Below are 15091 nucleotides of genomic sequence, written 5' to 3' on the forward strand. Positions count from 1 at the left end.
AGCTTCTCTTAGTCTTATTTCTTGACCCTTTTTCCTACATTCTATGATTTTTTAATCTTTGTTTTTTTTCCAGCTTTCTACAGCTACTCTGAATTTAGCTTCTTATATCATCAGTCGATCTTCAAAATTCTTTCCTTAACAGTTTCTTTTACTCCTTACCCTGTTTCATAGAACTCTCCTTCACCCAACATTTTTCTTTTTAAGATTTTTTTTTTTAAACTTTTATTTATTTTAAGTGTGCTTTTCCAGGATCCATCAGCTCCAAGTCAAGTAGTTGTTTCAATCCAGTTGTGGAGGGAACAGCTCACACTGGCCCACGGGGGATCGAACCGGCAACCCTGGTGTTATGAGCATTGCACCCTAACCAACTGAGCTAACTGGCCAACCTCTCATCCAACTTTTTATTTAATGTTCTTGCCAGTGAAAAGTAGCTATAATAAAATAATTCTTCCATTTTGTTGAGTAAACATTCCTTTATATTTTCTTCATCTCTCTCTTCCATATTGCTCCTTTTCTTCTTTTCTTATTTTAGCATTGCTTTTCTTACTTTAGCATTGCTTCAAGTAAAAGGGTTGATTACTGGCTTAAAAGCTCATTTTTTCACTTGATTTAAAATTACTCTGTGTCTGCCTATATTCTCCAGAGTTTGTGACATGAGGTGACAGCTCTCGGACTTTCAACATGAGGCTTAAAAAAATAGGTAAAATTATTTGTTGTTCATTTAGAAAGAGCTTTCCTTTATTAAACATGTCCCTAATTTGCTATTTTTCATAAAATCTCTTTTGGATCTTTAAAATCTTTTCAAAGATATTTATACATACTCCTATTAAAGTCACAAAGTCATCACAGCATCAGTACCGGACTATTGAATATATTTATTAAACGTTCTGAATTATGCCAGCAATGAAACATAAAAATATTTACATTCAAAGGAGTCCATTACTTATTAGTACAATCCATTAAGTGAGATGAGAACCGAGCATCAAATGACCAGATCTTTAGCTAAGGACAGTATGGATTCTTGGAGAGAGTTCACTTTGCCACTGTTAGTACAATTCCCAACAAAATTTTTCACAGGTTCTTTTCCAAGTGAAAAGCTATGACAGCGAATGTTCGTCAGACCTTGTTTTTATGGAATTGTATAAATACAACTTGACAGATATGTTTCCTTTTAAAGATAATTAGTGGGTCAAACAAGTGTAATTTCAATTAAGCAGGATGCCAAAGAAGCAGCCACATCCTGACAAGGCAGTGATGTCCCAAACCTGGCCACATGCCAGCGCTATACACTACTTTCATGGTAATACAGAGTATGGTGGACTTTCCTTTGTTCAGTTGGATAAAAAAGGAACGAAGAAGAATCCGCTTCTAACTTGAATAGAAAAGGCAAAAATAATACTTTGAGAAATAAGAGACAAGGTAAGGACTGAAGTCAGATCTGAGAAAATGTGGATAGAAATAATACAAGGACTCCAAGAGAGAGATTACAGTAACCTTTTTGAACAGGCTTTATCAACTAGAGGTCTCTGAATGCAAGCAAAAGAAACTGACTTTGCTTTACTTAAGCAAAAGGGACATTTCTTAGAAGGCTAACAGGGGTCCATAGGCTAATACCTGAAGCAGGAAGGGTCCAAAGCATCTGTGGCAGCTAAAAAGCAGGAACTCCAATGATCCACAGCACGATCAATGAAGTCAGAAGGTGGCCATTAAGGTAAAACGGTATTACAACCATCCGTGTCTCTCTGCTCAAGATCTCAAGGGAGGGGATACACAATGGGGCCACCTTGGGTGAGGTGCCGCAGACTGTGGTTCCTCTGTATTGTATCCAATAGGGAAGAACTCATTCCTCCTGAGAATACTGGGGTGCCGTTATGAAGGGGAAATGGGTGCCAGGTTAAACAATCAAGGAAACCTACGATACTACTTAAGCAAAATTCACCATTTGTATTTATTCCACAAACTGTTATAAATTAAGAGATTTAACATACCAAATAAAATATATGGACCTTGTTTAAATCCTGATTTAAGCAAGCCAACTATAAAGCTATTGTTGGGACAACCAGGGGAATTTGGACATGGAATGGGTAATAGATCTATTCATTCTGCTGGATATGTTCATAGTAGCACGGAAGCTATGTTGTTGTTTTTGAATCTTTACCTATTAGATATGCACATTTAAGTACCTATATGTAAAATAACAGAAAGTCTGAGGTTTACATTAAAAGCCTCCAAAAACAAAAAGGTAGGGAGACAAATGAAACAAGACTGGCAAAATATTAATAATTGTTGAAGCTGGTTGACATATCCATGGGGTTCATTATTATATATTTTTATTATATATTATATTATTATATAATAATATTATATAATATATATATATTATATATAATATATATATAATATAATATATATATTATATATATATTATATAATAATATATAATATATATAATTATATAATATATAATATTATATTATTATATATATAATATATAATATATATAATTATATAATATATAATATTACATTATTATATATTTTTGTATATGCTTGAATATGCTTCATTTTTCATAACAAAATTCTAAAAAGTAAACTATTTTACAAGTGCACATAACAAATTTGAGCAACTACTACCACGTTTCCCCGAAAATAAGACCTACCCAGACAACCAGCTCTAATGCGTCTTTTGGAGCAAAAATTAATATAAGTCCCGGTATTATATTATATTATACCCGGTATTTTATATTATATTACATTACATTACATTATTTTACTACAAGACCGGGTCTTATCCCTCCTTGAAACATTCTTCTGTTTTCTATGATATCACACCGGTCTGGTTTTTCCCCTCCTTCTGTTCATTCTCAATCTCTTGGGGTCTCTTCTTCCTTGGAGGTTTGTCCTTCAGGGCCCTGTCTCTCAGTTTGTTCCCCATTCAGTACACCCTCCTTAGGTGATCTAATGCATTTCCAAGGCTTCATTTACCATCTACAAAGTAAGAGGGGACCTGTAAATCATTTAGTTCTTTTCTTGACTACAGACTTGCCTACCTATGGGCCTACCAGAAATCTCCACTTGGACATCTCACAGATGCCTAAAATACAAAACAAAACTCGTTTTCATCTTCTAAAATCTGTACCACCTCTTAAGATACCGTATCAGTGAATGGCATCATCATCCAACCATCTGGGAAGGCAGCTTCCCACTGTCCTCAGGGTCAAATGAAATGTACAAATTCTGGTCTCCATCTCTCCATAGACAAAGTTTCGGGAAAATTAAGAAAACAGAAACTGCACAGGGGGAAAGCATTTGAAAAATGTCACTATCTAACCTCTCCACTGTAAGACTTTCTCCATTAAGTTTTCCAGGCCACTGCAGGAGTCCAGTTCTCATTCACCAACTCTGGCCGCGGCCCTCCTGCCGCGGCCCTCCTTCTGGACCGCGCGGGACACGCGGGAAGGACGGGACTCAACACCACACCTAGGCCGGGACTCTCCTTAGCTTGGCAACCAAGTCAAGGGAGGGGTTGCTCTACTTCCTTCTGCAGGTAACTTCTCCCCTTCATTGCATCCTGCGAAATCCAGAAACAACCTCCAGGGTGGCCGCTGCAAACCAATACCCACTTCTCCTCTCTCAACCTCAGACCTCTACTAAGTACTTAAGACCCTAGGGACCTCGTCTGTGGGCACCCAAAACACCAGGGGAAGGTGGAGGCGCAGGCTCCACATCCTCGCGCTACAGCGACCAGCGCTTCCACTCCTCCCAGTCCTTACCTGGGATCGGGAGCCTGTTTGCAACTCAGCAGCCGCGCCTTTCCAAAGGCCTTGTCTCCAAGCCAAGTTAACTCTTCCCCCGAGAAAGAGCCTGTAGGAGACTACGGCGCCGCAGGACACACAGGGAGCTGCCATATTGGCTGTGGGGCCAGGAGGCGAAGGGGCGGAGCCTAGAGACTGCGCAGGCGCACGTGGGCCGTGTTTCCTGAGGTTTTCGGGAAGAAGCACTTGAGGGACGTTCGAAACAGGGGGCGTGTCCTGAGATCTGAGGCCCCTGATAGGGTGCGTAAGTCCGCGGGGCGTGTCCAATCCACTTCCCAGCCCTCATTGAAAGCGAGCTGGAAAGGTAGTGACTGGGTCGTTCACCTTGTCTTCTTTCCTCTTATGCGTTTCTTGAATTAAGTCGCTCTCCAAGTCTCCTTGGTACTCACTTACATGTGACTCTTTAATCAACCCTTCCTTCTCATGTCCACTGTTGCACCTTCAGCCGGCTATCCCTGAACCGTAGAACTTGCGCAGCCCGCCAGCACCTCCCTCTCTATTCTGTCTTCACCACGTTTTAACACAGACGCTCCTCTGGTCCTCACGCAAGAATGGACTCCAAGCTTTGGTTCCTGCTGCCTGCCTACTTAGCATTGGTTTTTCACTCTTCTCGACTATGCCACATTTTTCAGCGTCCAGGGTCTCCATCGTCCTCCAGCAACTCCGAGAACACTCACTCAGTTCCATGGCACTCTTAACGTTTTTAACTGTATAATGCTAACAGGCTAAACTGAAAACCGGTAATCACTCCCGGTAGTGTTGAGTACTAAGCCTTACTTGAAACCCAATCAGAACAAAATAAATAGGTGTTAAATAGAAATGAGTATGCTTTGCCTTCTGAGACTTGTCCTCCTGACAGTAACTCCCAGGGTGCTTTACACGGACTACACGTTAAATGATGTAGTAAACTGCTCTGAAAGGGTTTCCAAACATTTAGATTTGAAGGATCAGTAAAATTAAAACACAGACACACACACACAAAATCTAAGGTCACACAAAGTTGTCAAGCAAATAAATGCTATCTACTCTCACCATCATTTCTTAAAACACATTTTAACATTAAAAACGTAGAAATGACATAATCTTCGAATAAAGAGCAGTCCTTTAAATGGAATGCATTTGTTCTTTTTGTTATTACCTTTTAGGTTTGTGAAACTCATTAGAAATTGGCAGAGGTCCATGAATTAACATTTGGGAAACAAATTTTATAGCTTATTAAAATAGATGTCTTTAAACAGCAGTTCCTACATATTGTAAAAAAAAATTGTTTTAAACTTAATTGTGGAAATTTAACCAAGTAGAAAAGATTCAAATAGGTATGTAGAAGCAGAATGTGTAGCATTTTTTTAAAAAAGTGACATGTTGGAGCATATAAGAACTAAGTAAATACTGAAATTAGGTTAAGGACTGTGGAGGTTTTATTTTTTTTTTCTGTAAAATTCATGTTACAATCTTTTACTATATTACATTAAAGGAAATGTAATACATTTCCCACTTCTAGGGGCAACACTTGGACGACTGCATTAAATTTCCTGTATAGCCTTTGAGTTTGGGAACAAATACACCATTATAGACTGACATTGGGTACATAATTTGAAGAGAGGAGGAAAGACTAGAATCAAGAATGTCCAATAAACATTTAAAATATGAAAAAAAATCTGTAATTTTACCAAACACCTAAAGCTTCTGTTCGTTTTTTTCCTCTCATACACTGACCACCCGTTATGGCATAGACATCAAGCACCCTAGCTATCAGGATCATTAAGACCCAAAAAGTCCAATAAGATGGAGTCATGTCTAATGTGAGGGTTTGGTTCTAAAGTCAGCTGGTTAAGATAAACATAAGGAGAGTTAAAATGTTGCACTAACGAAAAGTGTTGGTTGCTAAGATGTGAGACAGCAAGGACTGTTAGATGCTGCTAGTGGGACTGTACATTGGTACAACCCTCCTGAAATCAACCAACTAATCAATATAAGTTAAGGTGAGCGCACCCTACAGCCCATCAATTCCATTCCTAGATATATACCCTGCAGAAATTCTTGTACAATATACCAGAAGTAACAATAAAAATAACTTATCTATTGATCGGAGGATGGTGGATGGATAAAAGCACCATAAAATAATGACAATAAATGAACCACAACTACACATATGAGTATGGATGAGTTTCAACAGGTGGGGGGAGAAACAGAAAGTCACATATATATACATACATAGTATAATTCCATTTACATAAAGCTCAAAAATCAGCGAAACTAAACAAGATATTGTTTAAGGGTTTATTTCTATTTAGTAAGACAAATAGAAAGAAAAGCAAGAGAATGAAATACAAACTTCAGGATGGTAAATATCCAGGGATGTTTTTACTATTGAATTTCTAAACGTGTAATAGATACATACATGTATAACAGGAAGAGCTGATTTTCATCTCTCATCCTCTCTAACTCATTGGAACATGTGGCAGGCTATGACGGGAGTGTGAATTGGTACAATTGTTATTTTTTTCCTATGATTTTCATACCTCATTTCCTTACTTCTCTGTTATCACCTCTTCATTCCCTACTATCTTTTCCTACCCAGTGTGATAGCTTAAATACTGAATGATGTAGTCCCCAGAAAATACACACACACACACACACACACACACAGACACACACACACACACACCTTTAAAGGATTCCTAGAAAACATTTCTAATTGCAGAGCTTTGTAGATTAACATGAAAAATCTTAGCCTAGGAAAAACCACAAAGGCTTAATAGATTTCGCGGATAAGTGAGATCTTTAGAGAACTTTTGATCAAAGATGACTAAACACTGCGTGGTTCATGCAATGTGCATTACATGTGGATCAAAACATCAGGGTGCTTATCTGAGCCCTGGCATAGACTCACTCTTTGACACTTGGTAGTTCTTTTAGTTTATGGAAAACATTACTCATCAGTGTAATAGGGGGTGGGGTAGCGGTGGATTAGACCAGTGATTCTCAAAAGCATGATGCCCACAGCAGGAGCATCAGCATTGCCTGTTTGAATTGTGGGTTGAATTGCGTCCCCCAAGAGATGTTGAAGTCTGATCCCCAGTCCTCTTAATGTGACTTGATTTGGAAATAGGGTCTTTACAGAGGTAATCAAGTTGAAATGAGGTCATTAAGGTGGGTCCCAATTCAATATGACAGCAATACTTGTAAAAAAAAAAAAGAAAAAAGGAATTTAGATATGGAGACGGACGTGTACAGAGGGAAATCAATGTAAAGATGCAGCGCCATCTACAAGCCATGGATCACCTGAGGCTACCAGAAGCAACAAAAGAGATCTGGAACAAATTCTCCCTCACAAGCCTCAGGAGAAACCAACCCTACCGATACCTCGATCTTGAACTTCCGGCCTCTAGAATTGTGAGACAATAAATTTCTGTTTTTAAGTCCCCCAGTTTATTGGATTTTCATACAGCAGTTTCAGGAATACACCCAGTGCATTGATTTTTAAATGTCCATCATTTTTTGATACTCCTTCCTTGATACTCGCCCCCTGAGTGTGAGCCAGATTTGATGACCCACTTCTGAAGAATTGAATAAGGTGGAAGTCATGGTGTACAACTCTCGGCACCCATTCTGGGCCAACTCAGATGTCATGTTGTGGGACAGCCCTATGGAGAGGTCTGCCTAGTGTGGAACTAAAGCCTCTTGCTAACAGCCATGAGAGGGAGCTGAAAGGATCCTCCAGGCAAGTCTTCATATGATTGCAGCCTCCGTGAACATATTGACTGCCACCTCCTGAGAACCTGGGCCAGGACTGCTGATCTCAATCTCCTAAACACACAAATTCTGAGAGTGTATGTATGTTGTTTTAAGCCACTAAAACATGGGGTAATTTGTTATGCTGTAAAAATAACTCGTACACCTGGGAATTGGTTAGAAGTGCAAATTCTCGGGTCCCATTCCAGACCTATTATATCTATAGGTGAGGCCCAGCCTAAAGCTCCACAAATAATTCAGAATTCTTGTTTTATTTTTTGAGTTTACCATCTGTTATTTCATAGTTCGATTCTATTACATTTAATCCAGTGGCAATTTACTTTTCCATCAAGCATTAAGAACATTGTTGTGCAATCATCACCACCCTCCATCTCCAGAACTTGTTCATCTTCTCAAAACAAAACTTTGAACACATTAAATGAATTTCATTTTCCCTCTCCCCAGCCCCTGGTAACCACCATTCCACTTTCTGTCTGTATGAATTAGACTATTATAGGGATCTCATATAAGTGGAATCATAGTGTTTGTCGTTTTGTGCCTGCCTGCTTTATTTTACTTAACATAATATGTTCAATGTTCATCCATGTTGTAGCACATATGAGAATTTCATTCCTTTTTAAAGTTAAATAATATTTTATTGTATGTATATACCGCATTTCGTTTATCCATCTGTCAAGTGACAGTTGAGTTGTTTCCACCTTTGGGCTGTTGTGAATAATGCTGCTATGAACATGGGTGTACATGTCTCTGTTTAAGTCCTTGCTTTGAATTCTTTTGAGTCTATAGCTAGATGTGGCATTGCAGGATTCCCGTTTTTAATGTGACAAGATTTTTAACTTAATTTACACAGGCAAGTGCCCACAAAAGATAACTTGAATGGAATTTAAATCTACAACTTGAAAAGTCTTTCATTATCTTGACCATTCCCAGCTAAATAAACAGTATACATGGGGTAGGAAAATGAGTAATGTAAATTTCACTGGAGTTTAAAAATATTTATGAGAGGTAATTTTAGTACATAATTACTATATATAAAACTTGTATAACAGTAAAAAAACTGAATCTATCTCAGCCTATAAACTAAATTTATTCTCCCAAATACATCTCTTTCACCATATTAACTGAATTTTAATAAATAACAAATAGAACAAATACCTTTTTTGTTTTTCCCCTGCTGTGTTTAATATGGGCCCAATCCATCTACATATGCTCTTTACCTATGAGCTGTCAGTTATATTTCTTGTAAAAGACACAGCACTTGGAGAGCTGTCAGTCAATGCTGTTATGATGCTTCAGGAGTCTTTTCTCCAGGCTTCATTATCAAAAATAAAACAAATTTACATGGAACATAAAGATGGATTAGTCACACCATTTGCTGTGCATTGAAAATTATTTCAAACAGGCACAACTTTAGGGGCAGTATGCTAAGGGCTAGTGTCCCCTTGACCATGTTTATAATTATTTAGCGTAGACCATGTCATTTTTTAAAAAAGTCATGTAGATGGTGAAAGTAGTTATTCCTATAGGGCAGTTGGATTATGAGTAGTTCCCCTGTTTGAAATCATAGTGTGTAGAAAATGTTTTGTGACATTATGGCTATTTCTTTTACCTGTGCCCAAAGCATAGATGTGAGCTCCATGTAGGTCTCCTCTGTGATGGGTGCTGAGTGGAGGTAAGGAGGGGCAACTAAACTAGGCAAAAAGAGAACTAAATAGCCAAGATTATAGACTGGATACAGCCAAGACACTAGGTCTTTCATAATGAAAAAATGTTAAGATAGAATATAATTGAAATCAATAAAATCATAACTAGAATAAACACAGACTTAATAATCAAATGCTAGAAAATTAGATCCAACGTGAATTTCTTGAGGCATAAAACAGACTATTTTAAGACAACTAGAGGAAGTACCACTTTACACCGTAGGGAGGCAACTTAAAAAGTGCATTGCCCCTAAGAAGTTGATGCAGCCTGACATTGTAAATAAATAGAAGTTTATTATCCAGACCTGAAAAATGAGAGATGTTCTGAAGTGTAATTTTCATTCTTACTCTTGTGGAAGTAAAGCTAAAAACAACATGTCTCTAGTGTCTCTATCAGAGAAAGCGTACGGATTTAGATGGACCGTGGGATACAATTCTAAGAGAGTTATATAAACTCTACATGCTTATACACATAAACACACATATAAAACATTAAAAATTTTAAAGAGAATTATATAATGTTATAAGGCATCAATTGAGCACTGTTCTAAGTTTTATATCATTTAATCACAACAAGACCTCTATGAGGAAGACACTATTATTATCCTCTTGTTAGACGTATGAAGCTGAAATATAGAGAAGTTAAATAACTTACATAAGGTCCCACAACTAGGAAGGGACGGAGCCAGGCAACGGGGCTCAGGAGTACCCACACCTAACACCACTTCTCCGTAGTATGCCCAGCCCTACGCAGAATTGGGAGACAGGCAAGGGTGTCTTAAGGGCCCTCACTCTTGCCTGTATCCATGACATCTTCTCACTGTTACTACCATTCACTCCAGTTCACTCGTCCTCTTGCTTCAGCTTCCGGCCCCACTTAGCTCTGCTTCTCACTGTTCTCACCTATCCTATCTTCTGTATAAGGACATAAGTGAGATTCCATTTGCCTTGGTTGCTCCTCAGAGGTCAAAAACTGTCCTTCAAATATGTTTTCTTTGGCCTGTCCAGTGGTGCGTGTGTGTGTGTGGGGAGGGTGTTTATATGTGTATGAAATTTAAATATGGATGCTTTAGGTTGATTACACACCCTCCATTTACCACGTCCCCACCACTCTTGGTGTCGTACTTCAGGCTGTTCCCACATTCCTGTTACACCCCAACTTTCTACAGGGCCCACCATGAGTGCTGCACACACGCCCTTGATGCATACTTTCTGAGATAAACATGAAAGCCACACTATTCAGATTTTGCCTGTTCGAAGAGGCTAGGAATGCTGGGGCTTGGAGACCCAAATGATTCTTTCAGAAAGGCCACCCAGGGAACTGGATAGTTCATAATTCGGAGACATGGATAAGCCTGCCCAACATCTCTTCTGACTTTGCTGCCCTCCTGGAACGTGGAATTTTGGTACTTTAGGAATTAAAGAATTTACTCTCCACACAGTGTATTTTTTCTTTATCACCCAGTATTTATTGCTACATACTTGGCAAGGCTCTGTGATAGGAACAGCCTGGGTATTAAGATGGTAACTGTCTTTCAGCAGCCTATAAACTTAAAGGGGGGAAAGATACTTCCACAAATATGATTATTCAAGAAAAACTGTGATATAGTCATGAGAGAATTGTAAAGTAATTTAGGGGTTTGAAAAGGAAAATGTTACTTCCTGTCAAGTGGATCAAGATGGTTTTATTTCCGGGCTGGACCGGTGGCTCGGGCGATTAGAGCTCCATGCTACTAATCCCGAAGGCTGCCGGTTCGATTCCCACATGGGCCAGTGGGCTCTCCACCACAAGGTTGCCAGTTCAACTCCTCAAGTCCCACAAGGGATGGTGGGCTGTGCCCCATGCAACTAGCAACGGCAACTGGACCTGGAGCTGAGCTGTACCCTCCACAACTAAGACTGAAAGGACAACAACTTGACTTGGAAAAAAGGCCTGGAAGTACACACTGTTCCCAATAAAGTTCTGTTCCCCTTCCCCAATAAAATCTAAAAAAAAAAAATGAGTTGGGTTTTAAAAAAAAAAAAGAAGATGGTTTTATTTCCTAAATGTTTTATAGAGCTGCAAATCAAAATAAGGAAACCATCTAACTCATTTCTTTACCATTATGCAGAACCACTTCTAAACTCTCTCTGAAAGCAATTAACATATCACATTTTATAATATCTACAAAGTAGAATTTTTTATCTCAATTTATCAAATCAAGTGATTAAAAATTATTATTTAACATACTTAAAATGAGTCGTAAGCATCTAAATGCCACATTCCCTATTTCCACTGAAGAAACTTTCTGACCTTTCTCCACGTGTTTTCCAAAATCAAATATATCTGAAATCTGCAATTGTGTCCAATTTCAGCAAGCATATCACAGCCTAGTGTATGATTGAACTATATCATTTCTTTATGAATATAGTTTGCTGTAATTAGATGGTAAAACCTGCATGGTGTTATTTTGACTTTAGACTCAAAGGATCATTTTATCCTGGGAAATACAGATTCCTAAAATAAGCATATCAGTTTTCAAACAGAGCTAAGAGTTACCTTCTTAATGACCACTAAAGCTCAGAAATATTTATGTTTATATGGTAAAGCCATGATTTCCTGTCATTATATCTGTATGTCTGGCACTCTTTAGATATAGGTTGCTGACCTCCAGGCATGCATTTGTCAAAAATTCATATTTTTGAAAACTTCTTTTCTAACCAGAGCAATGTGTTTCTTTATGTCAAAATCAAGAGTTCAGTTTAAGAATTTAACAACTCATGCAATTAATCTCTACATAAAACAGGGAAGATAAAATTGATAGTAGGGTCAGCATGACTTCCAGATTTTTAAAAATACATTTGGCCTATTGTTAAAAAGAGAGAACATAAGGAAAGAAATGGGATTTTAGTATTCATGTATTGTCTTTTGCATGTACATAATGAGAATTCACACCTTCCTAGAAGCAGGGAGAGAATCCTGCTAAATAATGGGCACAAGCACTGCGTTAGTATCAGTTGGTGTTCAATGCAGGGGGGATCTGGTTTTTTGTTTTGTTTTGTTTTGTTTTACCAGGTATTAACTAATTTGCAAAAATCACTGAAAGTTAAAATAGATCAAGCTGTAGTTGAGCTTGAAGGATCAAGTGGATGCCTCATGCTCTGCCCATCTATTCCCACTTAATCCAGTTTACAAATTTAAGTCTTACGTGGGTGCCTCTGATTCGCAGATGCTGAATTGTGTCTGATACTCTAGCTGCAAGGGAGTCTTTCACTTTCCAGCTTTAACAGTATAGAAGGCAAATAATTTTTTAAAACTGTTTTGCTTGCTGCTCCATTCCTAATGGTTTTCCAAACAGTACCAACTACCTAGAACCTGGAACATAAGTGTTTATTGAAAGGAAGAAATTGGAAGGGGTGTTGAGCAAGCTAAGCCATGGTTTTTGCAACAACCAGTTAATGGGGATATTGCTTTAAAGGGGGTTTGAGCATCTAGTAGATGCTTAGATGAAATGAATTTAAAGTCCTTTTCAATTCTCTTGAGGGCAGGGTTATGTCTGTTTTGTTCATATTGTGTCCCCAGCTCGACTGTGCCTGGCACAATGCTAGGCAATCAATAAATATTTGTTGGTTGAACGAATGACTGCATAAAACATAAGTTATCTTTTTCTTCTATCTCCACCTTTCTTTAGTGGTCAAGATTCATACATTGATTATTCTCCAATTTTTGTTTGATGTCATTTAGATATTATATTTGATAATTTTGTTGTTTGATTTTCTTTTCCTACATTGAGGCTGTGTAGAAATGAAGATTTTTGAGTATGTTTCTGTGCACATTCTCTTTATAGTGGCAGCTAAATTTATTTTGATACTTAGTTAACTCAATGTAAAGCTGGTCATTACAATAACAGTGTACTTTTATAATGGATCCATTTCTATATTTGTTGTTCAGAAAGGTATCATTGAAGATTTTTATACCTGCTGAAGATACCTTCCTTCTAACCTTAGAAAAGAGCACCTTAGCTGTTAAAGCAGGGCAGATACAACACGAGTAATCAGAAAATAATGATTATCATATCAGTTTTCCAAACAGCGTGTCCTTATTGTGGCTTTATTTCTGTGATTTAGGGTGAAGGATAATAAGAACTGCCAGTTGTTGAGCAAATGCCTCCCTTTCTTGTTCCCATATTTATAATAGGGTTTTTTCCTTCTTATTTTTTTATTCCTTACTACTTTTTTTTTTATTATTGGGGAAGGGGAACAGGACTTTTTTGGGGAACAGTGTGTACTTCCAGGACTTTTTTCCAAGTAAAGTTGTTGTCCTTTCAATCTTAGTTGTGGAGGGTGCCGTTCAGCTTCAAGTTGTTGTCCTTTCAGTCTTAGTTGTGGCGGGCGCTGCTCAGCTCCAGGTCCAGTTGCTGTTGCTAGTTGCAGGGGGCACAGCCCACCATCCCTTGCGGGACTCAAGGAGTTGAACTGACAACCTTGTGGTTGAGAGCCCACTGGCCCATGTGGGAATCGAACAGGCAGCCTTCGGAGTTGGGAGCATGGAGCTCTAACCGCATGAGCCACCGGGTTGGCCCCTTATTCCTTATTTTTAAAACTCTGATTTTTTTTCCTTTCGTATAAAAAATATCATTGGTGTTTCATTTTCTGTTCAGATCTGTAGAAACCTCAATTTTACTTTGTGTGCAGACCCAGCGTGTACATATTTCTATAAATGAATTACTGTAACAATTATTTAATTGAAGTACCCAAAGTTCAACACCTTTAGGAATTAATTAAAGTGAATTTATTGAACATTACACACAACTCCATGTTTTATTTTACAAATTTCCACTTTGTAAGAATTGTTTTCTCCAAAATTAGATTTATAACCATATCTAGAACAAAATGTATAACTTACATTTATTCCATAATTTATGTTTTTCAAAGCATTTTTACATATTTTACCTCATTTGATTCTCACAACAACCTAATCAGATTTTAAGCATACTAGAAATTGTGTCAAGTTTGGATACACTGGCTTTTGCATACTTTAAATGCTAAGAGTACATATTAACAATGGAAAAGTGTTATTTTATCTGTAGAATGAAAAAATAGCTGTTAATACCATGAAAGTGAAATACTTCAAAGGAAAAAATAAAACATTATCTAGGTTTTGAAATATTAGTTTTGAAAACAATTACCTCTTTCTTAGATGCTTTTAATTTCTTCACATGCACACACACAGAGTAAATGCATATTTCCCTACATAATATGAAAATATCCTTTAATAATTTTTCAAATAATTACAGCACCACAAACACTAATTTGCCCTAATTATTTATATCCAGGTTTCATAAAACGCTCATTTGGCTAGGGGCTCAAGCTTATTTCCCAAATTCAGAGTAAGAGTGAGTAAAAATGAGGATTTAGAAAAACAACTGGCTAAGATAGATTTTCTATCATATTCTTGTCATTTTCTTCATTAACTTTCTCCACATAAACTTTTTTCTCTCTTAGCTTGATGATGATGTCTCTTTTTTACCTTATTGTGGCAAAATACACACAACACAAAATTTCTTATCTTTATTTTTTAAGTCTGCAGCTCAATGGCATTAAGTACATTCATATTGTTATGCAACCATCACCAGCATCCATCTCCAGAACTCTTCTATCTTGGGAAACTGAAACTTTGGATTCTTTAAACAATAGCTCTCCATTCTTTCCTCCCTGCAACCCCTGACACCATTCTATTTTCTGTCTATTTTCAATGACTACTCAATCAACCTCATATATATCTTTTTTGTGACTTGCTTATTTTACTTAGCATAATATCCTCAAGATTCATCCATGT

General features: G+C 37.6%; 1 protein-coding gene across 1 annotated transcript in view; it reads right to left on the reverse strand.

Annotated features, from left to right (window-relative positions):
• MRPS9 (mitochondrial ribosomal protein S9) overlaps positions 1 to 3927 on the reverse strand; it is a 59487-nt gene extending 55560 nt beyond the window's left edge. Inside the window, exon 1 of the mRNA XM_033125351.1 lies at positions 3773 to 3927. Coding sequence (XP_032981242.1) covers positions 3773 to 3907 — 135 coding nt within the window. The 5' untranslated portion in view covers positions 3908 to 3927. The remainder of the gene's footprint in view (positions 1 to 3772) is intronic.
• Positions 3928 to 15091: the final 11164 nt, after the last annotated feature.

The sequence above is a fragment of the Rhinolophus ferrumequinum genome, chromosome 13, assembly GCF_004115265.2.
Source record: "Rhinolophus ferrumequinum isolate MPI-CBG mRhiFer1 chromosome 13, mRhiFer1_v1.p, whole genome shotgun sequence".
In the NCBI taxonomy this organism is placed as follows: Eukaryota; Metazoa; Chordata; class Mammalia; order Chiroptera; family Rhinolophidae; genus Rhinolophus; species Rhinolophus ferrumequinum.